General features: G+C 41.3%; 1 protein-coding gene across 1 annotated transcript in view; it reads right to left on the reverse strand.

The window, feature by feature from the left end:
* Positions 1–23,877, reverse strand: part of SPEF2 (sperm flagellar 2) — a 195,311-nt gene that overhangs the window by 58,417 nt on the left and 113,017 nt on the right. Inside the window, exons 19-24 of the mRNA XM_052659101.1 lie at positions 22,158–22,285; positions 21,936–22,074; positions 18,307–18,444; positions 11,823–11,974; positions 8,806–8,986; positions 2,802–2,967 (exon numbers count right to left, since the gene is read on the reverse strand). Of these exons, the coding sequence (XP_052515061.1) occupies positions 2,802–2,967; positions 8,806–8,986; positions 11,823–11,974; positions 18,307–18,444; positions 21,936–22,074; positions 22,158–22,285 (904 nt within the window). The remainder of the gene's footprint in view (positions 1–2,801; positions 2,968–8,805; positions 8,987–11,822; positions 11,975–18,306; positions 18,445–21,935; positions 22,075–22,157; positions 22,286–23,877) is intronic.

The following is a 23,877-nucleotide window of genomic DNA, read 5'->3' on the forward strand; positions in this document are numbered from 1 at the left end:
CAGTTATTGTGTTATTCATTATTGATTGACTCTTTTATTTCTTCTAGGTCCTTGTTAAACATTTCTTGCATCTTCTCAATCCTTGACTCCAGACTATTTATCTGTAACTTCATTTTGTTTTCAAGATTTTGCATCATTTTTACTATCATTATTCTGAATTATTTTCCAGGTAGACTCCCTATCTCCTCCTCTTTTGTTTGGTTTGGTGGGCATTCATCATGTTCCTTTACCTGCTGAATATTTCTCTGCCTTTTCATCTTGTTTAGATTGCTGTGTTTGGGGTAGCCTTTCTGTATGTTGAAAGTTTGGGTCCTCTTCATTGAAGAGGTTCCTCCATGTGGGTGGGGTTGGACGAATGGCTTGTCAAGGTCCTGGTTAGGGAAGCTTGTGTCGGTGTTCTGGTGGGTGGAGCTGGATCTCTTCTCTCTGGAGTGTAATGAAGTGTCCAGTAGTGAGTTTTGAGGTGTCTATGGGTTTGGTGTGACTTTTTGGCCACCTGTATTTTAATGCTTAGGGTTATGTTCCTGCACTGTTGGAGAATTAGCTTGGTATGTCTTGCTCTGAACCTTGTTGGCTCTTGAGTGGAGCTTGGTTTCAGTGTAGGTATGGAGGCTTTTGGATGAGCTCTTGTCAATTAATGTTCCCTGGAGTCAGGAGTTTTCTGGTGTCCTCAAGTTTTGAATTTAAGCCTCCTGCCTCTGGTTTTCAGTCTTATTCTTACAGTAGCCTCAAGACTTCTCCATCCATACCCCACTGATGATAAAACATCTCCTTTCAAAGACAATGGGCTGCCTTTCTGCGTGGCTGGTGTCCTCCACCACCGTTCAGAAGTTGTTTGGTGGAATTTGCTCAGTGTTCAAATGATCTTTCGGTGAATTTGTGGGGGAGAAAGTGGTCTCCCCATCCTATTCTTCCACCATCTTAGGAACACCCCCCCCCCTTCATCGTTTTTTAACTAGTACTTAACTGCAAGTACTTCAGAGATAGTCTATGAGAATTAGAAAATAAGGATTTGTCAGTGTTTGCCTGAGAATGTACCCACCCATAAGAAATGGCAGTTTGATTCTAGCTGCAAGCCCAGCTTATACAGTTCTTCTTAGTTCAATAAATCTTTCCTGAATGTCTGATCTCAGGGGGTTCAAATTTTGGGAAGAAGACAAATATTAACAAAGAAATTGTAATTAGATGTGTTGCATCTTATTTGCAGTAGTGGATATAAGTATACAGATGAAAGAGCCCTAATCTCTCTGGGTTTCTGTATTAGCATCTGTAAAATTAGGAAATTTGACCCAACTAACTATTCCATTAAAGTAAATTGAATCATTTCCTTCAAATGCTGATTATTTCCTTTATGTTATTTAGCCCAGACGAAACCCTGGAGGGTTTGTCTCAAATTTACCATTTGAGACAAATGAGGGTCACAGGTTCTTAATTGTAGTGCTACTCTTTCCTCTGTTCCAGTGACCATCACCTCATGCCTCCCCCACCCTCAGGGCTTTGTTGTAACTCCCACTCTAGATACCTGGATGGACTCCACCCAGGAAGCACTTCCTATTTCCTCAGATGGAGTGAGGTGACTGTGCTCTCCAGGGACCTATTCAGTTCAGTTGCTCAGTCATGTCCGACTCTTTGCAACCCCATGGTGACCCCAGGGACCTGTACCTCCACATAAAGAATAATGGTTGGTCACATGTCTGTCTCTGCCTTAGACTACAGTTCTGTCAGGGCAGGGACCACGTTTCTGATTTTTTATGTAAGTTCGCCATTGGGTCCCTTGGACTCATCTTCATTGTGTTCTGCATGGTGGGGACTTAACAAACACAGGAGCAACTGATCAGTGGAGGGACTTCTGCTCATATGCTTCCCTCTCTTTCTCTCTGGTCTTAAGTCACTTCAGAAATGTACAAGCGGGAACATTCAGAGGGCAGAATATATCTGTGGTGGAGCTCATCCCCAAGGTTATTGGAGGTGTCTCCCAACTTAAGTTTTCTTTCCTCTTTTTACTCTATGTTAAAGAGTTTTAGGCAGGAGGAGGCCTCTAGGAGGTTAAGTTAAACCTGAGATCTGAATTAAACCTAAGGGCATGGCAACTCATTCCAGTATTCTTGCTTGGAGAATCCCATGACAGAGGAGCCTGGCAGGCTACAGTCCATATGGTCGCAAAGAGTCAGGCACAACTGAGTGACTAACACTTTCTCACTTTCACTTCAAGCCTGAAATTTACACACACAGAATTAGCTTTTGGGCTTCCCTGGTGGTTCAGCAGGAAAGAATCGCCTGTAATACAGGAGATGCAAGAGATGCTGGTTCCATCCCTGGGTCGGGAAGATCCCCTGGAGAAGGAAATGGCAATCCACTCCAATATTTTTGCCTGGAAAATCCCATGGACATAGGAGCCTGGAGGGCTACGATGGTCCATGGGGTCATAGAAAAGTTGGACACGACTGAGTGACTAAACTACCACCTGTTGCTTGTAACCCTCTCTTGATTAAGGCAGCTACTGTCAGTCCCCTTGCACATACTTTTCAGATTGTACAGTGTCATCTTGGGGTTCTTTTCACATGTCTTTGAGATTTATTTCCCCCTAGATACACTTGGTTATGTGGATAAACAACTTAAAAGGGGCTGGCATGGAGAATGTTTGCCAGCTAACATTCGAGCTTACAGATTCCTGAGTCTCTAAATAAAACCTAATGAACAGCATTCTAGTAGCTCAGAAGCTCATGTGCCTGGTTAAGTGCTTATTTTCCACCAAGGAGAGGTTAAGCATCCATGGTTCTGGATGCTAAAGCTGTGAATACCTTTTCCTTTTTTGTCCTCTTTCTTTTTCTTGGCTGGTGGTGGCGGTGGCGGAGGCTCCTTTTTCACTTTTTTATTTGCAGCTGCCTGAGGAAGTTTTTCTTTTGTTTCTGCTGGCTGGTTTTCTTTTTCTTCTTCCATGAGCCTCTGATGAATTTCAGCAGCCACCTGGTTGTATAAAAGGAACACTTCAGTTAGTGCAACATTTATGAAAAATGATAACTATTTGGACTGAGTCATCACCCAATGTCATCGAAACCGCCTTTTACTGAAACAACCATGCCATATACTGAGTCTTTACAGAACACACTTTGATGTTTCACTTAAATGGAAACCTGTCTCTGTCCCAAAATGTTGCTTTCTGAGGCCATCTGTGTGGCAGCCACTCACTTTCTCAAGCCCTGCCTGCGATGTGTCTTTCTGTTTCCTCATTCCTGCCTCCAAACCTGGAAAGCTTCAGAGTCATGCAAGCATTTCTTTCTCAATTTCAGACCTATGGATTGAATGCTCGCTATTCTTCCAAGTTATTTAACTTATATGCAGAGTACATTACATGGAATGCCAGGCTGGATGAAGTACAAGCTGGAATCAAGATTGCTGGGAGAAATATCAATAACCTCAGATAGGCAGATGACACCACCCTTATAGGAGAAAGCGAAGAAGACCTAAAGAGTCTCTTGATGAAAGTGAAAAAGTTGGCTTAAAACTCAACATTCAGAAAAAGATCATGGCACCGGTCCCATCACTTCATGGCAAATAGTGGGGAAACAATGGAAACAGTGAGAGACTTTATTTTCTGAGCTTCAAAATTACTCCAGATGGTGACTATAGCCATGAAATTAAAAGACATTTGCTCCTTGGAAGAAAAGCTATGGCTAACCTAAACAGCATATTAAAAAGCAGAGACATTACTTTGCCAACAAAGGTCTATCTAGTCAAAGCTATGGTTTTTCCAGTAGTCATGTATGGATGTGAAAGCTGAGTGCTGAAAAATTAATGCTTCTGAACTGTGGTGTTGGAGAAGACTCTTGAGAGTCCCTTGGACTGGATCAAACCAGTCCATTCTAAAGGAAATCAGTCCTGAATATTCATTGGAAGGACTAATGCTGAAGCTGAAACTCCAATCCTCTGGCCACCTGATGCGAAGAACAGACTCACTGGAAAAGACCCTGATGCTGGGAAAGATTGAAGGTGGGAGGAGAAGGGGATGACAGAGGATGAGATGGTTGGATGGCATCACCGACTTGATAGATGTGAGTTTGAGCAAGCTCTGAGAGTTGGTGATGGACAGGGAAGCCTGGCATCCTGCAGTCCGTGAGATCACAAAGAGTTGGACATGACTGAGTGACTGAACTGAACTGAACTGATTCTTCCAAGTTCCTGTTATCTCTTGGCTTTCAATATGGGGCATTCCCCTAAATCAGTGTTTCTCAATCTTTTGTTTGTTTGTTTTTTGTTGTTGATTGTTTTTATGTCCATTTCTCCTAATTACATTCCCCTCCATGAAATCTGAATACTGCAGAAGTGTACCTGCCTGTGTACTTTATGTATGTCTGTGCTTTGTACATAAAGTTAGTGAGAATCTGTCTTGTTCTTCAGTCAAGTTTTGGGAGTCCATGCTCTGTATTAACTGGGCTCACCGACACTTGAATCCTGGGTTCCCATTCTATTCTAACACTAGACATCACCCCAGGAATGTACGGTGTTCATGGAGGACGACTAACCACATTGCTGGTTCTTAAGTTCCTTTATCTGGGAGACTTTGAGCTTCTCTCCATATCTGTACCCTCCTCCTTTCACTCTCACAGGTTTCCTGGTGTAAGAGATTAACCGTGTGGTCACAACACAACAGCTGACAAATGGGGTGGGGTGAGCTGCTGCTGGGACCCCTCCCTCTCCCTGCTCTGTGGGCCTCAGGAAAACCTTGTCTTGGGGCTTGTGCAGCTGTGGCTGTGCCTGCAGTTAGAAAGACCGCAACTTTCAAACCATGTTATTTTCCTGATATATGCCCAGGAGTGGGATTGAATTTGAAAAAGTATATGTGTTAGTAGTTCAGTTATGTCTGACTCTTTGTGACCCCATGAACTATAGGCCACCAGGCTCCTCTGACCATGGAATTCTTCAGGCAAGAATACTGGAGTGGGTAGTAGTGAAAGTCACTCAGTCGTGTCTGACTCTTGCGACCCCATGGACTGTAGCCTGCAAGGTTTCTCTGTCGATGGGATTCTCCAGGCAAGAATACTGGAGTGGGTTGACATTTCCTTCTCCAGGGGATCTTCCCGATCCAGAAATCGAACCCAGGTCTCCTGCACTGCAGGCAGAGTCTTTACCAACTGAGCTAGGAGGGAAGCCTTACCATCCAAGCCACCAGGGAAACCACTGGAAAAGAAGAGAAATGTATATATGTATAACTTTCTGCACACCTGAAACTAACACAACATTGTTAATCAACTATGATCCAAGGTAAAATAAAAATTAAAAATAAAATAAATTATAAAAGAAAGACTAGACCTGCTAAAATGTGTCCAATGGCTACTGGAGAGGTGAAGGGCATTTATGGGTATCAAACTGAGAAACGAAAGCTGAGACAAGGTTTTCAAGGTTTTCTTTCTCCCTTTCACACACACACGGTGTGTGCCCCACACACTATGGGGGCGGTAGCAACAGATGGCTGAAAACTTAAAAATCTCAGTAAGGCAACTGGTGAGGAAATGGAGGTCCACGGAGTTTGTTTATAATGTTCTCACTGTGTCCAAGACTGATGATATTTCTAGGGAGAATTGGGTTAGGGGCCTGGAGGAGAAAAGGGAAGTTGGATAGAGGTGAACAGAAAGAGGAAAAAGGCACAATCTAATGTTTACCTTCAAAGAAGTTTGCTGTCTTGTGGGCAATATTGACCAGCCAATTCCTGTGCTCTCCAGATCCCTGCTGCAGAATCCCACCAAGCTTCACAACTGTGGCCCAGCATGTAACTGTCCTCAACTGTTCTGCGTGTTAGTCACTTAGTTGTGTCTGACTCTTTGCAACCCCAGAACTGTAGCCTGCCAGGCTTCTCTCTCCATGGGATTTTCCAGGCAAGAATACTAGAGTGGGTTTCCATTTACTTCTCCAGGGAATCTTCCTGACCCAGGGATCAAAACTGGGTCTTCCACATTGCAGGCAGACTCTTTACCATCTGAGCCTCCAAGGAAGCCTTCAGCTGTTCTATGACTATTAATGCTCATCTCCAATCTTGAAATGGGCTGAGAGTTCCCAAAAGCTAAGCCAGCCCTGTGTCTTAGTTTTATCCATAGCTTTTAGCATCTGTGTTAATACTCATAGAAGATGCCCAGGAAAGGCTTACTGATTGACAGGATTTCTTTCTTTTTTTTTAGTTATGAGCTGCCTGCACTTTGTTTTTTTTTTTAAATATAAATTTATTTATTTTATTTGGAGGTTAATTACTTTACAATATTGTATTGGTTTTGCCATACATCAACATGAATCTGCTACAGGTATACATGTGTTCCCCATCCTGAACCCCCGTCTCTCCTCCCTCCCCGTACCATCCCTTTGGGTCATAACCATATACTACAGAATATATCCACAGCTTCTGGCGCAGTGGTCAAGAATCCATCTGCTAATGCAGGAGCCGTAAGAGATGCGGGTTTGATCCCTGGGTCAGGAAGATCCCCTGGAATAGGAAAAGGCAGCTCGCTCCAGCATTCTTGCCTGGAAAATTCCATAGACAGAGAAGCCTGGTGGGCTACAGTCCATGGGGTCATGAAGAGTTGGACACGACTGAGCGACTGAGCACACACATGCACCCACAGCTCTTTCGGTATTAGTGGAACCTCGGAGGGATGCAGAAAGGTTTCAAAGAGCAAGGCAGCTTTTTTGGTGTGCGTGCATGCTTTTTAGTCAGATGCTTTTTTGATAAAAATGAATTTCATGATATATACTGTACTTTCAAATTCTTGGTAAAACTGTTAACATACTCACCTAAATTGCAAGCAATTTGTTTTTGAATCCGTTCTTGCAAGGCACAATAAGTTAGCAATTTCCTTTAAAATTGGATTTTTCTCCTCTGTAAACAGCCTTGTGATAATGGTGACGGTGATTATCATTACCTGCATTTTTCTAGTCCACTTCCCTCAAACACTTCTGGGTCTCTTTCAAAAATTAGCATAATTCACAGTACACCTAGTAATCTAGCTTGTAAGACTGAAGAAACTCTAGAAATAATGCTTTGACACAGTGGGCGTTAAACATGACTAGTTTCTTTGAAATCATTGCATACCTGCTAATTAGAAGAAAGTTCTGCTAAAAATTAACATAACATACTAAGTGGATAGCTCTTGGTAAAGCTGCTGTGTACAGAAAAAGCCCAGGCCAAAGTGCTGTCATTTCAATTGCCCTGATCTCAGCTGGTCCTGTTCTCCCTGCATCACTTCATTGAATCAAGGCTTTCTTATTTGAAACTCAAAGTTCGCTTGTGTGTGTTAGTTGCTCAGTTGTGTCTGACTTGTTGTGACCCCATGGACTGTCAGGATCCAGACTCCTCCATCCATGGAATTCTCCAGGCAAGAATACTGGAGTGCATGGCCATTCCCTTCTCCAGGGGATCTTCCCAACCCAGGGATCGAGCCTAGGTCTTCTGCATTGCAGGTGGATTCTTTATTGTCTGAGCCAGCAGGGAAAGTTCTCTTAAGGTTATTTAATGTCAAAATTATTTGGAAGTCTACTAGGAATATAAAGGGCTTCCCTAATAACTCAGTTGGTAAAGAATCCACCTGCAATGCAGGAGACCCCAGTTCGATTCCTGGGTCAGGAAGGTCTGCTGGAGAAGGGATAGGCTACCCACTCCAGTATTCTTGGGCTTCCCTTGTAGCTCAGCTAGTAAAGAATCTGCCTGCAATGCGGGAGACCTGGGTTAAGTCATAAATCAGGATTCAAATGTAATTATTGGGAATATTAATTACTAAACAATCCTTCCTCCTGTGCTTTCTGTATGGTTTTCAGAAGTCTGACAGCAAAGTGGTACAGTTTTAAACAAATTTCTTAACATAATGATCTATTATATTTAGTTTCCAAAAAACTTTCATATTCATTATTTCATTGGACCTTTTCAATCATTCAAGAAAGGCTAGGTACAATGTCTCTCATGTTACAGATAAGGAACTGAAGACTCAGAGAGGTTAAGTGATTTTCCTGAGATCACACAGCTTAACCAAGAGGTATGGCCAGGGCTCTTGGTGCTGTATGATACTCTCTGAGAATCTAATATTTTAAAACTTATTTTCCTAGGTAATTTTAGTGGGATGCATAAGACTTGTAAATTATGTTCATGTTCAGTTAAACGAAGAAAAATAATTAATCAACTTCTCTTTTTAGAACTTCTATATCTGGCTTCCTACTCTCTGGTGCTTGGTAGTTGTGGTCTTTGCAGGCTACAGCTCATTGCCACTGCCACCATCATTTATATAAACATCAGTGTCACCAGCATAGCAGCAGAAGCATCTCAAGAACGTACTGAGGACTTAATATTGTGTTAGATGTGGGCATTATGCTAGGTGTAGCAGATACAGAAAGTTTTAGAATTGTTAAGGATTCAGGAAAACATTAATGAGATAAAAATTATAAACAATAACCTAGACAATAAGAGTCAAGAGTAGGAGAGACAATTACTGCTACAAGGATTGGAAGAGCATATGATCACAGAAGGTTTGGGCTTTGGGAAACAGACAACCAATTGGTTGGTAATGACGGTAGTACTAAGACTTAAAGAAAGTGTAGGCTAAATTCCTGACTTTAAAAATCTGGCCCTATTGGGTCCCATTCTTAAATGGCAAAGTTGGCCTCTCTGTTTCTCTTATTTCTTTTAGAAAAAAAAAAAAAGAAACTTCTGAGAGATATAAATGTATATTGTGAACACTGTGTAAACTTTACATTCATAGCATATTACCAATTTTGGAATTCAATGAATGGGTGTTATTAAAAGAAAATGTAATAACTGGCATGGCTTACCATGTGAGATATTGCCAAAGAAGACTGCTGCCACGTATCCATCACCATCTTCTCATCGGTCTCAAAGTTTAGCTCTACACTTTCCAGCGTGTAATCGATCTTGCCCTTCAGGATGCTTTTTGCTTTTGGTTTGGATAGAGCTGACTCTGGAGAAATGGATCTTCGAGGAACCAGGGGAATTCTTGGGAAAATCAACAAAAAAGAAATATAAAGACTTTAACAGAATTCTATTTTTGTGGCCATGCTATTCGGAAAATTTTGTTCTCTTGTTCTAAGAAGAACCCTTTAGATGGAGAAAAGACTATGAAAGGCTGTATTCAAATTTTTATGATCCAGAGACTCTTATTAACAAGAGGAAACTAGAGACAAGTAATGTTAAAGCATAATCTTTAGGACTAATTCTTGGTAATTATGAGGAAGGCAATTTTATGAAGAAACTCAATTTTGGAATTTATCTGGGATATAAACTTCTGACAAGGAATAAATCAGTCATGAAAAAGAGAACCAAATAGATTTGAGCATCACTTCTTTAATATGGCTAGCACTTGGCTTCTGGAAATGAACAGTGAAAAGTGGGATATATTATAATAGATGTGAGGTCTGCAAGGGGTATCTCACTGAGGTTTGAGAGTACCAGCATCCCTCCCCCAACTTTGAGAATGGATAATGAACTGTTTTGCAAAGTGCTGTGAGAACACAGAGTTAAGCTTTCCCCCTGCTCTCAACCATATTGGAGCTGCCCCCGGGAATGTCCAATCCCTGAAGGATCCCAGGATCTCAGAGGCCAACTGCAGGCAGTGATCCACAGATCAGAATGCTTACTGTGACTGGGATCCTGCTCAGTGATGGAACATAGGAAGGGCTTTCAGCTTGGGCAGAAAGGAGCTCCCAGGATGCCTTGGCTAAAACTTGAGAAGAGCAAGCATTTAGCTTGGCAGACTCAAGTTGCTGGGGAATGGAGCAGTGATGCAGAAAGCTGGCTGTGAATTTTTACAAATCACTGGCTTGGTCATGTTTTGAAGCTTCAGATGAGGTTTTCTGAAGCTGGCTCTTTGATTATCACAATGTTTGGAATTTTGACAGTACACAGTACCTATGGAGGCCATGTGTTTATGACTCAGTACCCACCTACCCATAAGGCCAGTTGACACTTTAATAATCAAGTAATGCTCAGTCTCAGTCACTGAGACATATTAGATTCATGTGCCTAATCAGTTAAGGTAAAGGTTGTGTGATTATCTCTAGACATTTAAGATGGGGCAACAGACAATTCTGAACACCTTGCTTTGGAGGACTGCAGTAGCAGCATATCATTTAAAAAAGGAATTTGGGTTTAGAATTCATCTACTGAGAAAAATTCTGGTCTAGCCAGTTCTCTCACTATCAGTAGATATTTCAGTAGATATTAACTGGGGCATGTCACTTGACTTTCTGAGGCTCCATTCCTCTTGGAAGAATACAAATATAATAATAATATTATTATTATTATTATTATTATACATTCTTTATTATTAGTTAATACCATTATTATTACTATTAGGTTGCTGGAGGAATAAAATAGACAAACTATGTGAAAATGCTTGATGCTGTGCTCATTTCCCTACACACGTTAAAGAGACTGGTTGACTGGTTGGCTGGCCAGTTGACACATCTATTGGCTGAGAGTTCCAGGAGTTACTTACAGCAGTGACTTGAGGTTGAGATTGGTGCAGAGTACTTTTGTAGAAAATAAGAACTGGCTGTTCTTTTGCCCATCTCATTCTACTAACCAACATTAACAGCTTCCCCATTATGCCTGACTTGCTATTTTGTGCTAAGAACAGAATGCACTGCTACTGGGGACACTGAAACTTGGCCTCTTTTGATGACTTGATGGTTCATATCACTTTGGAAATTTTCTTATTGTTTTTAATTGCAATGTTCTCTTTCTGCACTGGCTGAGTTAAAACATTGATATTGTATTTGAGTCAAAAAGAGGGTACAGAGTTTCCTTTTTGTGTTTTCTTGCTTACGCGTGGTCCTGACAGGGACATGATGGGACTAGATGGAAGAGGTCTACAGAGAAATGGGCCTCAGATCACTGTGGAATCCTGTTGTGCTCAGGCCATTTCAAATTCTTGATGGCATAAGGGAGCATAAAACAAGAGATACTCACAATTAAAACAGTGCATGTGAGGAAGAATAGTTCATTGTCATATTATGCAATAAAGATAATAGTTACCACTTATCGAGAGTCACTGGGACTAGGTCTCAAGTTTTCTGACTCTCAGACATGGTGCTATATGTTCTGAGGATTTCATTTTCTGCAGTCTTCATAACCACCCTACTTCTACAGATAATGAAACCAAGGCTTATGAGAGTTGGGGGTGACTTTTCCAAATAAGTTGTTTTAATTTACTTACATATAACTAGTAATTGGCTAAAAATGTAATCTTTATTCTACCCTTACCACCAAGTTTATTTTCATGCTGGTGGGACTCTGATGTTAGATCACTAAGAAGTTTTAGTCTCACAAAGACATAACCACATAAGTTTGAATCTTTACTGTTTCTCAGTTTCCTATACTGTAAAAGAAGATACATAATGCTTTGCAGTTTCATTTACATGATGTCACACACAGACACACCCATACACACAGAACAGCATGGGACCTTTCGTAAAAGTGGTAGAGGGTCATGATCCCTTACCAGAAAGTCTTTGGTCAAAAGTGTTTCAGAATTCAGAATTTGTATATACTATATATTCCCTATCATCCCCAGCAGTCTGGTAGAAGCACTCTGTTACAAACCACACTATATCTCTGCAGCAAAAATGAGTAATCAGTGAGTAGATAAGTAGAATAAATAATGCATATCAATAGTCTTTGTCAAAGTTAGAAAAGAAATTCAGTTTTCAGACCTTTTTTTTTGATTTTGGATTAGCAGATATAGGAGTGTGGTTTTATAATGGTATTCAATTTAAAATCACAAAGCTTTATGCTCAGACTAATTACAGTGCAACATGGTAGTCTACCTTACCTAAGCTGGCTTTCCAAAATATCTCTACTGTCCAGTCGGACCAGTGGGACTCGAGTGAATCTCTTAGTGTCATCCATCGGAATTTTACATTCCATGGCCCTGTAATAATCTTGCAGGAATCTCTTCGTATCTTGGAAACGGTTCAGTTCTGCCTTTAATAGCAAATATGAATGTTAATACCCAAGACAGAATAAGATAATCTGTACATATTTTCCATATAAGCTCTGTAAACACTATTTAAAAACAGTAGGTTGAAATCAGCTTTCTAGAAACTAAGAGAAGTGGTTTTAAGTGTTTATATAAGATTTCATAAAAATTAAAGAAAGTTGGTAAGTTTGCATTCTCTGTACTTATTGATTAGGAGTCCACTTAACAAGATGACGTTTCCATTCCTCTTAATAATGTTACAAAAGATAGTATGATGTCTGAAATAGCACATATTAGTCATTATTTTGACATTAGGAATTCTTTGTGCCATATATTCAACCAAGCAATACATTAACAAACATTTGAATGTGTTTCATCATACATAACACATTAGTTGACTTGGTAAATACTAAAAGTACACACAAAATACATAATATAAATACATATACTGCTATAAAAGAACTGAAACACAAAATAAGACTAGGTATTGGTCCTGTAGGACTATGAAATGTAGCTGTGGAGAACTAACTAATGGTGAGGTGAAGTGATAATGAATAGTCTTTTTTTCTCACAGTTTCCATTCCTGCTCAACATGAACAGAAGGGAGGTCACTCCTCCAAGGTCAAAACGAAATGCCTCTGCTAACTTTGCCAGTAGGCATCTTGAGGGACAGGAAATGGAGGAGCATCAGTTATTCCTGAGTGACTCCCTCCCAGCAGGTTGTTTCCGTTTGTGGTAATTGTGACATGTATGTGCAGTGAGATTCCACACACTGTCAATTCCACAAACAGACCATGAGTTTTCCAACCTACTCTCCTATCAGATGTCAGATCAGTTGGCATATCATAGGTGCTTCTCTCTGGTGGTTTAACCATGACCTTCATTCTCTGCTTTTATTAGTAGGGCTACTTAAACCAGTTCAGTTCAGTTCAGTTGCTCAGTCAGGTCTGACTATTTGTGACCCCGTTGACTGTAGCACGCCAGGCTTCCCTGACCATCACCAACTCCCAGAGCTTGCTCAAACTCATATCCATCAAGTCAGTGAGACCATCCAACCATCTCATTCTATGTCATCCCCTTCTCCTCCTGCCTTCACTCTTTCTCAGCATCAGGGTCTTTTCCAATAAGTCAGTTCTTTGCATCAGGTGGCCAAAGTTTTGGAGCTTCAGCTTCAGCATCAGTCCTTCCAATGAATATTCAGGACTGATTTCCATTAGGATTGACTGGTTTGATCTCCTTGCAGTCCAAGGGACTCTCAAGATGGAAGCTCTTATACAGATGTATTCCACAACAGTTAGTTAATTATAGAAAGCATCTTTTCTAAAAAGAACAAAAATCACCTGGTGTTCAAAGCTCTTTGCTGAACCTAACTCAGGATATTTATAGGGGCTTCCCTGGTGGCTCAGATGTTAGAGTCTGCCTGCTATGTGGGAGATTCTGGATTGATCCTTGGGTGGGGAAGATCCCGTGGAGAAGGGAATGGCTACCCACTCCAGTATTTTTGCCTGGAGAGTCCCATGGAGAGGGGAGCATGGCAGAATATTTATAAAGGGGTCCCTATACTCAGCAAGCAAGTAATGTTGTCATTTATGTAAGAAAACATCAAGGAACAGTCTTGTACTGCCATACTGAGTTTGGAAAAAATAAGTGTCTGCTTTGCATTGTAGTCTACAACAAAAGACAAGGATGGTTTCAATAGATTTGTTTTTGATATAGGAATGGAGGGGCCAAACTGATCTTAAAAAGCTGCTCTCTGCAGTATTAAACTTTTCTAGCTAAATAACTGAAATAGGAAGAAATTCCTTTGGTTAATTCTATACTGTAAATAAAATTACCATTTATATATTATCTTAAGATATGATAAGATATGAAGAAAAGCTATGACCAACCCAGAGAGCATATTAAAAAACAGAGATATTACTTTGCTGACAAAGGTTTGTCTAGTCAAAGCTATGGTTTTTCCAGAGGTCATGTATGGATGTGAGAGTTGGACTATAAAGAAAGCTGAGTGCCAAAGAATTGATGCTTTTAATGTGTGGTGTTGGAGAAGACTCTTGAGAGTCCCTTGGACAGCAAGGAGATCAAACCAGTCCATCCTAAAGGAAATCAGTCCTGAATATTCATTGGAAGGACTGATGCTGAAGCTGAAACTCCAATACTTTGGCTGCTGACTCATTGGAAAAGACTTTGATGCTGGGAAAGATTGAAGGCAGGAGGAGAAGGGGATAACAGAGGATGAGATGGTTTGATGGCATCACTGACTCGATGGACATGAGTTTGAGCAAGCTCTGGGATGTGTTGATGGACAGGGAAACCTGGTGTGCTGCAGTCCACAAGGTCACAAAGAGTTGGACATGACCGAGCAACTGAACTGAACTGAACTGATACTCAAGAGAATCTTCAGGATATCACATTTACAGTGTGTGGCATGCAAATGTATTAATAAACCCAATTTGTACAAATTGGATATTGACAAATAAATTTGGGGAACTGAAGTATTGTGAGGCTATAAAAATTGTTAAACTATAAGCATTACGGTTTAATAATGCTTACCAAATTAGCATTATTTGTTAAATATATTTAGAAATCAGGAAATTATTCCCTCCTTAACATAGAGAACTGAACTCTTTAATTATGATTAAGATTAGTAGGTCCTATTTTATATAATTGGTATTTCAGACAGTGCTGGTATCCATGCCTCAGACTAACTCTGTTATATTATTTTATATAAAACATTAATTTCTTTTTTTGGGACATAATTTGACTAATTATACAGCTAACTATGAATAAGATGCCATTGTACATCCACAATACCCATATAAGCAGAATTAAGATTCTTTTCACACTTGTGATAGCTAGTAAATCATGCATTCTCATTGTTTCTGTCTTCATAGAATCTCAGTTTTGAAAGCGATCTTAGAAATCACCTTGCATAGCATTTTCTAAAATTTGCTTTGTACAAACCATGTCTTCAATTCAGTTCAGTTGCTCAGTCATGTCCGACTCTTTGCAACCCTGTGTACTGCAGCACGCCAGGCTTCCCTGTCCATCACCAACTCCCGGAGCTTGCTCAAACTCATGTCCATCGACTTGGTGATGCCATTTAATGATCTCAGCTTCTGTCATCCCCTTCTCCTCCTGCCTTCAATCTTTCCCAGCATCAGGGTCTTTTCCAATGAGTCAGTTCTTCGAAACAAGTGGCCGAAGTATTGGAGTTTCCGTTTCAGCATCAGTCCTTCCAGTGAATATTCAGGACTGATTTCCTTTAGGATGGACTGGTTGTATGTCCTTGCAGTCCAAGGGACTCTCAAGAGTCTTCTCCAACACCACACTTCAAAAGCATCAATTCTTCAGTGCTCAGCTTTCCTTATAGTCCAACTCTCACATCCGTACATGACTACTGGAAAAACCATAGCTTTGACTAGACAGACCTTTGTCCACAAAGTAATGTCTCTGCTTTTTAATAGGCTGTCTAGTTTGGTCATAGATTTTCTTCAAAGCAGCAAGAGTCTTTTAATTTCATGGCCATAGTTACCATGTGCAGTGATTTTGGAGCCCCCCCAAAAATAAAGTTTCTTACTGTTTCCATTGATTCCCCATCTATTTGCCATGTAAGTCTTGTCTTATAGACCATTAATGAGCACCAGATTGGGAATAAAACAAAGAAAAACTTTGCAACATCAGTTTCAGAAATCCTGGGTTAGCACACTCAAAGAGTTTCTATATTGCAGGGCATCTTGATAATAATAATATGTCAATATTTTTGTTAATGTCCCAGCAAGAAGGAAGGGTAGAGTACATAGCCCTTCCCAAAGTCTTTTGAATCATCAAGTCCTTGTTTTGTAAAACATCTTGTAGGAGTAGTGTTTTACAGAATCCACCTTGGGAAACACTTACCTAGCCATAAACCCTTGACAACTTTCACAAAGATTTTTCTCCCCTTCACAAATATGCACAAGATTCTGCTTATGGGCTTCTGGACCAGCAGCTTAAGGGCCTGCAAAGTCTGTTATCTGATGGACAGTTCCAATCATTAGGCTCTTTTTTTACTTATTGAACTGAAATCTACTGCTCTCCTGTAGTTTACAACTTTGTTTTTTTCCTTTTTTATAGGATTCTGTCAATCCATGCAGAATAAGGCCTTTTCTGTTCTATTGGCTAGCCTTTAACTATGGAAACACTGATGACAAATCAGTGGTCAGAGGTATTGGCCCAGGAGTTAGACTCCCTGAGTCCAAATCCCAGTTCTCTCTTGATTGGCGTGTGGCATTGGTCAAATTACTTCATCTTTGTTTGCCTCGGTTTCCTCATCTGTGAAATGAGCATTAAAATAGAATGTACAGCCTAGGGTTCCTATGAAGGTTTAATGTATTGCACGTGAAGAATCGTTAGAACTGTGTCTGGCACATACAGATTAAGAATTTAATACATATTAGCCTTTATTTGGAGAAGACAATGGCAGTCCACTCCAGTACTCTTGCCTGGAAAATCCCATGGACGGAGGAGCCTGGTAGGCTGCAGTCCATGGGGTCGCTTGGAGTTGGACACGACTGAGCGACTTCACTTTCACTTTTCACTTTCATGCGTTGGAGAAGGAAATGGCAACCCACTCCAGTGTTCTTGCCTGGAGAATTCAGGGATGGGTGAGCCTGGTGGGCTTCCATCTATGGGGTCACACAGAGTCAGACATGACTGAAGCAACTTAGCAGCAGCCTTTATTTGCTGTCCTTTCCTTTACCCTCTTCCCCCCCCCCACCCCCCAGTTGGTTTTAGATGTAGATTCTGTATCTCAGGGAGAGTCTGAAAGGCAGGTATTGTGGGGTGTAAGAGTTGTGCCATTTTCACAAGAGGTGCATATTCTTTGGACTTCTTGGGATTTACAAAAATTCTCTAATTCCTTTCCCTTCACTATTGGATTTCTGTTATTTCTACCCTAAGCTTTTGACACATGTTTACCAACATTCAATATCTGTTTACCCAAAGTGGTGCCCCAGGGGTGTCACCCCAGTGGGTTTAGGCTGCTTGATGTCTCGCCTTCATACTCAGCACAACCCATGTCTTGTGGCTCTCTCCTGCATCCCAGAGCCAGCAATCAGGGAGGCAGCTCCTGTCTCTTAGGCTTCTGCTTCCAGTGGTCCACAATTGTCTCTTGGAGTGCTGGAAGTCCTCGCCTTCAAAGTCACTTGTTGAACAAATATTTACTGAACACCTCCTGTGCACAGCTCTGGCCAGCCTCAGCTAACTATCCTCATCTCCGGCAATAACTTCTCCTATAAACTAACCAGTTCAAGGCCTTTCCCACTGTATCCTCACTGCTATTTCTTAGGAAAGAATACTCCTGTAGACACAAGATACCGTTCATATTCCCCTCAGTGTGAAGAGATTATAGACAGGTTTCTCCCTAACTCCAGGCTCCTGATCTTCCTTGTCTGAGAGTATTTACTTTAGGAAATTTGTCTTTGTAAGCCCATTCTCTGTCACTTTGAGATGTAAATATCTTCAGATCTTCCCTCAGGTTCTAGGAACCAGAACTGTCTCTGTCAAGGACCTGGGAACCACCTCTTTGAGATGGCAGCATATGAAATGAAAGAAGCAGCCCCAGGTCCCTGTCCTCTGGGAGGAGAGGAGCTGACTTAGGAAGACATCCTGCTCCAAGCTGTAAAACTACTTGCATCAAGAAGAGAGGAGAAAGTTTACTTTTCCTTTAGGTGAGGCCAGTTGAGAAACACAGGTTGCTCATGACACCCCACCCTGCTCCAGCTCTTAGAAACACTCCAGCTCTTCTTCTTGGGAGAGCTGGATCTCCAGACTTGATCTGTGCTCTCTCCCCTATTGTTGACGAATTTCTTGGGATAAAATCAACGTCTGCCTCATTAGCTGGTCCAGCACGATTCATTATTTCAATGGGTTACAAAAGCAAGTTAATTAGGTTGTTCTTATGAATGGTCTGTGTTGCCAATCTGAACACAAATGTTTTTTGGGAATCAAGGGCCTGCTGAGACTGATCCTGCCCATGTTCTGCAGCAAGGCTTCGTGTATCTGCTGCAGGGGGCGAGGTAGTGACCCAGGACAGACACCATCTCTGCTGTTCCCTCCACAGCTCCAGGCCACCTGGAAACAACTGGTGAGATGTCGCTTGAGATGTTCCCAGTTCTGGTGTTTGCTTGAAATGGTTTATTTCAGCTGAATTCTTTGACAAGTTGGGGCTCAAGACTGGGTCAGGTGCTCTGAGTGAAATGAGCTCCAAACGGCCCTTTACATTCCCAGAGGGGTGGTTAACAGGAGGGCTGTGGCCATAGAGGGCAGAGTCTGTGTCATTCTGACCAGCCACTCTTACCTGCATCAGTGAGAAGAAATGGTTCATGGCAATTCCCATCGAGTCCTGCAACCAGCTCTCGTTAATGATGTCCAGACGCTCCTGCTCTGCTTCTTCCTTGCGGGCATCGCAAATGTCCCACAGGCGGTCCCGTAAATCCTGAACACAGAGAAGCAACGCTGTGAGGCTTCAGAATTGCAGCTTGGCTGACCTCCGTGTAATGAAACTAAAATCCTTTGCCTGTCTTAAAAATGTGCCTGAAGAAGATTTAGATCTAATGCATTCATGTATTTTATCCTTTTGCTCAACAAATCTTTATTTTGCTTCTACTCTGTCAGGTCCTCACTTTCTAAGACCCCCGTCAGCATACCCTGTACCCATGTTCAAACCCACTGCAGTTCACTTTCTTCATGGGGGGCTATGGTTTCTGTATTCTAATCCTTCCTCACAAGACTTGTTTGGTTGAAACAAGACCTCTCAGGGAATTTTTGAGGAAATGGTGTATTGTTGATGGAAGAAATCTGCAGCTCTGTGCAATCCAAGGGAATACATAGGCTTGTTAATGAATCATGGGTGGAACATGTCATTCATCAAGAAATGGTGTTTGAACTTAATGGGGCTGTCTGAAGATAAGCTTTGTGCTGCAGAGTTAGCAGTAAAATAGAATCTTTTAAAGATCCCATCTCTGCCATTTACTAGATCCTGAGCAATAGTGATGATAATACCTTTCTGTGTGTGTCACTGCATCAGAATAAAAGTCAGTGAACTTATATTGACTCACTGAATGCCTCCCAACAAACTTAGGTACTCTTATTATCTTCCTTTTGCAGGTGAAGATCTGAGTCAGCCACAGAGAGGTTTTTTCCTAAAGTCACCCTATGAGCAAGTGGTGGAGTCAGGATATGAACCTGTGGGCTTGAGCAAGACGTACCACTAGATTAGGGCTCAGTTACTTGACCTGTGAAATGGGGATATTGTTTACCCTTTGGATGTGCTATAGTCAGCCTAAGCCTATAAAGCACTTTGATCCCTGGGTTGCGGAGATCCCTGGAGGAGGGTATGGCGACTCACTCCAGTATTCTTGGCCTGGAGAATTCCATGGACAGAGGAGTCTGGAGGGCTGTAGCATGGAGTTGCAAAGAGTTGGATACAACTGAAGTGACTTAGCTTGCACAAAGCACTTAGCACAGTATTCAGCACATAATAATTTCTCAATTATAAACACTATCATAGAAATTCATAGCAATACAATATCTGTTTAATAAAAATCCCATTAAGAAAAAATATATAGTCCAATAAAACTTGACAGCTTTCATAACCTTAATAATTTATTGAATATTAACTGTGCCTTGGGCATTGTGTTTAATGCCTGACATTGATTACCTCATTCATCCCCACAATAACCAAGAGAGAAGTTCCTGATGAGAAATTGGATGCCCAGAGTGGTTAAATCACTTGCCGATGGTTTCAACGTGGTGAAGTCAGGAATTCAAGAGCAAGTTTTATTCCAGTATCTACAGAGGGTTTTATTTATGTGATTTTGTGTTTATGGAACACTTAGCATTTTGGTTTGTTATCTTGTGGGGGCTTCATGTGAAATGAAAAGATTACTGCCATTTTTATAGCTGTGTGCTAATGGCAGAAGAATACACTATTATTTAGAGCTGATCTGGGTGTTTCTGGGGTCTTTCCACAAATGCTATATCAGACATTCAGCGAGGACTGGCTTGTACTCCCCACACATTTATACATTTTTAAAAAGACAGCAGAGGAAACAGGGGACTTGTTTCTAGCTCTCATTCTGTTTTGGACTCACTTGGAGGCCTTAGCAAGTACTGTTATCTCCATAGTTTGGTTTTCTAATGGTAAGGTAATGATAACACGATAGCAGAGCCTCATCATTAACTTCTTAGGATTGAAATGAAATAAGCCAAGAACAAGGACTGTTACTCCAAAAAAGAGGTTAACTACTGGCAAATAGGATTATGGATTTGTCATTTTAAAATTTTGTTTGTTTTAAGTATCTAATTTGTGTACAATAAACAAATGGTACTTCAGGAATTAGGGGGAAAATGCTCATAAGATATTTTAAGTCCTAAAACCTTCTCATTCTACTAGCAATCATCTGATTGATCTGTGGCAAGAGTTGATAGGAGGGTCGGCTTTGTGAATAGGTAGGAAACAGAAAAGGCAGATGTTTTAGGATTAAGAACAGGTAAAATGCTTCAGTACTAGGGCATTTGTTAGTTCCATACCTGCTTGATAGAACCTACCAGCACCCTGCTCATCCAGGTTACTGTCATGCCTTCACTTAACTTCAATGGCTCCCAGTTGGTTTCCCAATGCCTCTTAAACACACCAAGCACCCTCCTCCTCTAGTGTCTTTGCTTTTCTCTCTGCCTAATACACTCTTCCTTCCCAGATCTGCCTGGTTCATTCACTCTCTCCTTTCCTGAGTTTGCTCAAATATCACCTTCTCAGAGTGGGCTGTTACACAACCACTGGATACTAAATAGTACATCAGTGTTTTTTCCTCCATGCTCTTTGTCCTTCACCTGGGTTTTATCAGTGATATACTCACTGTACATTTATGTGTTTATTGCTTATTCTTTGCATTCTGGCCCCCAGAATATAAACATCCTGACGTCACAGGCTTTTTTCCCACTATTCAATCCCTAGCCCCTGGAACAGTGCTGAGACCCTGGTAGACGTTCTATAAATATTAACAGAGCAGATGAATGGGTCATGGGGTAGAGCTTGGCAATTTGTTGTTGTTGTACAAACAAACATTGAGACTATAATCAGATCTGACCACTAGTAGCCTATAGTTAGGGCTTTCCTGGTGGCCCAGATGGTAAAGAATCTTCCTGCAATGCAGGAGACTTGGTTTGATTCCTGGGTTGGGAAGATCCTCTGGAGAACAGAATGGCAACCCACTTCAGTATTCTTGCCTGGGAAAGCCCATGGACAGAGGAGCCTGGCGGGCTTCAGTTGTGGCAAGGGAAAGAATTACCCAAACAGGAAAAGGTAAGAGACAGGAAATGGTAAGAAATCAAAATCAGGCTTCTTACACATCAGAGGATCTTTTCTAAAGCATCAGGGTAATATAGATAAATATATACTTAAATGTATACTCTATTTATGAATTTATGAAAATCTGCCTGTTGACCAAGTACCAGGCACCGTGCTTGCTGGAGATACAAAAATGTATAAGATTTGGTAGCTTCCCTCGAGGGATCTATTCAATAGAAGCAACACTTCAGGCTTTCTGGAATGTTCCTTCATTCCCCTTCTCATTGACATCAACCAATGATTTAACTGCATCCAAGACAGGCACATACTTAAAACCAGAGTTAGACATGCTTACATGACCTGACAAAGTGGTTAACAGTGTACAAAATAAATAGAGGCTGGAATGGTCTTAAATCCCTGGCCTTGGCTCCTCCTTCCAGAAGCATGGACCATTGGATTCTCACTCTGAATTCAAAGTGCTGAAGAGCCATTGCTCTTGAAAGTCGGCAGGTTGGTGTTCGAACCATTTCCCGCCTCATCCTCACACCTCATGAAAGTAATGAGGGGGTAAATGAGGCTTTTGCAGTGGGAGGTTTGATAGTGTGGAGACCTGGGCCCCGTGGGTCAGATTCCCTTACATTCACTCTTTGGTGCAGCTCAGCCTTTGTTTCCTCATCATCCCACAGGTCGTCAGGAAGGGAGTTGAAATCCGCCTGCCACTGAGACACGAAGTCTTGCTTGTGGTCTGGACGCTTCAGAAACTGCTGGAAGCCTGTTCTGTAAGGCATTAGGGGAATGAGACAGAGCTTACACGTCCTCACTATAAACTACATGACTGGAACTGTGGGAACTTTACTTACCTAATATCATATAAGTAAGCAAGTATGCTATGCTGGCCTTCTCTCAACTCCCTGAGTACTGTTTTGATGGAATTTATATAGGAATTTTCTATCAATTTCCAGTATGGTACTAAAAATGATGGTATTTCCTGTTAAATGACAAAGCATAAAAATCATAATTTCAAAGGGTAAAATGCTTCTGCGTAATCGAGTCAAAGGGCACTACTAAGTGGGAGATCAAGATGCAACTGTACTGGGACTTCCCTGGTGGTCCAGAGGCTATGACTCCACACTCCCAATGCAGGGGGCCTGGGTTCGATCCCTGGTCAGGGAACTAGGTTTCACATGCAGTAACTAAAAGATCCAGCATGCAGCAACTGAGAGCCAGGACAGCCAAATAAATAAATATTTTTAAAAAAGAGGCAACTGTGGCTACTTAAATGATCTCTATGCAACTTCTAGCTCCTCCCCCAGCTAACTCCTATTTCAAACCATTCTTCGTGTCTCAGCTCAGACATGTTTGTTTCCAGAAATCCTTCCCTGAACCCACAAGTGTATAGGGTCATCCTTCATCCTCTGAAGTTCGGATGTCCCACTTGAGCACCCTGTACTTCTCCCTTTAGAGCACTGATGGCATTAGTTGTAACTGCTTATGTTATTTGTCTATATTCACCTCTAAAACAGCAATCTCATAAAACCAGGAAGAATGGCTATCTTATTCACCACTGGACAGTTTTTCCTATAATTAGCACAGCATCTGGGGCATGTTAGGTGCACAAGAAATATTTATCGAATTAATGGATTGAATGAGCACAGACATCTTATCTTGCCTAAGTTGGAGAACATCTAAGGGCTCATGTCACAGTGATGGATGAGTTATTCCTCTGAATTCCCCCTTGAGGTTTCACATTTGCTGTAAAGCATACCATGAAACTCAGAAAGTTTCTTTTATGTTATATTTAATGAGGCAAATCAACCATCAAAACCAAGAGATAATGAAAGAAGAAATAAAATTGAAGATATTTATTATATTTAGTACAAACTTTCTGTAGTGGTTATTCTCTTATTGGCTATGCATTTATTAGTCAGGGAACACACACATAGGGACCTTGGAGGTCATTTGGGCTAATTTCCTCTCCAACTGAGAAATGACAAGAGATCCAGGGATAGATTATCCAATTTTCCTGTGGACCTCATTGACTTCAAAGCAACCCCGCTCCAGCATCACACAACTTGCGTTAGTGGAAAGTTCTTCCTATATTATTCGCCTTCCTGTAGTTTCTACTTATAAGCCCTAGCTGTGCCTTTCAGAGGACAGGCTACATTCATACTGTCTTCCCTGTGACAGCCTGTTAAATATTTGAAGATGTGAGAGGGGAGATGTAGGCTGTCATTCAGGATGAAACTTGCTTATTTTTGTATTCCTGGCATCTGATAGAGCATTTGCAAATAACAGGTACTTAACAAACGTTGATATTGGTGTAAGTAGACTTAATTAAACCCAATTCATCATCAGTTAAATTTTAAGGAGACTGGATGGCTCAATCTAGTTCTATTTAATTTAATTTTATTAATATTTTATTGGGGCTTTCCTGGTGGCTCAGGCGGCAAAGAATCTGCATGTAATGCAGAACACTGGGGTTCAACTCCTTGGTCAGGAAGATCCCCTGGAGAAGGGAATGGCTACCACTCCAGGATTCTTGCCTGGAGAAACCCGTGGGCAGAGAAGCTTGGAGGGGTA

The sequence above is a fragment of the Budorcas taxicolor genome, chromosome 20 (genome assembly GCF_023091745.1).
Source record: "Budorcas taxicolor isolate Tak-1 chromosome 20, Takin1.1, whole genome shotgun sequence".
In the NCBI taxonomy this organism is placed as follows: Eukaryota; Metazoa; Chordata; class Mammalia; order Artiodactyla; family Bovidae; genus Budorcas; species Budorcas taxicolor.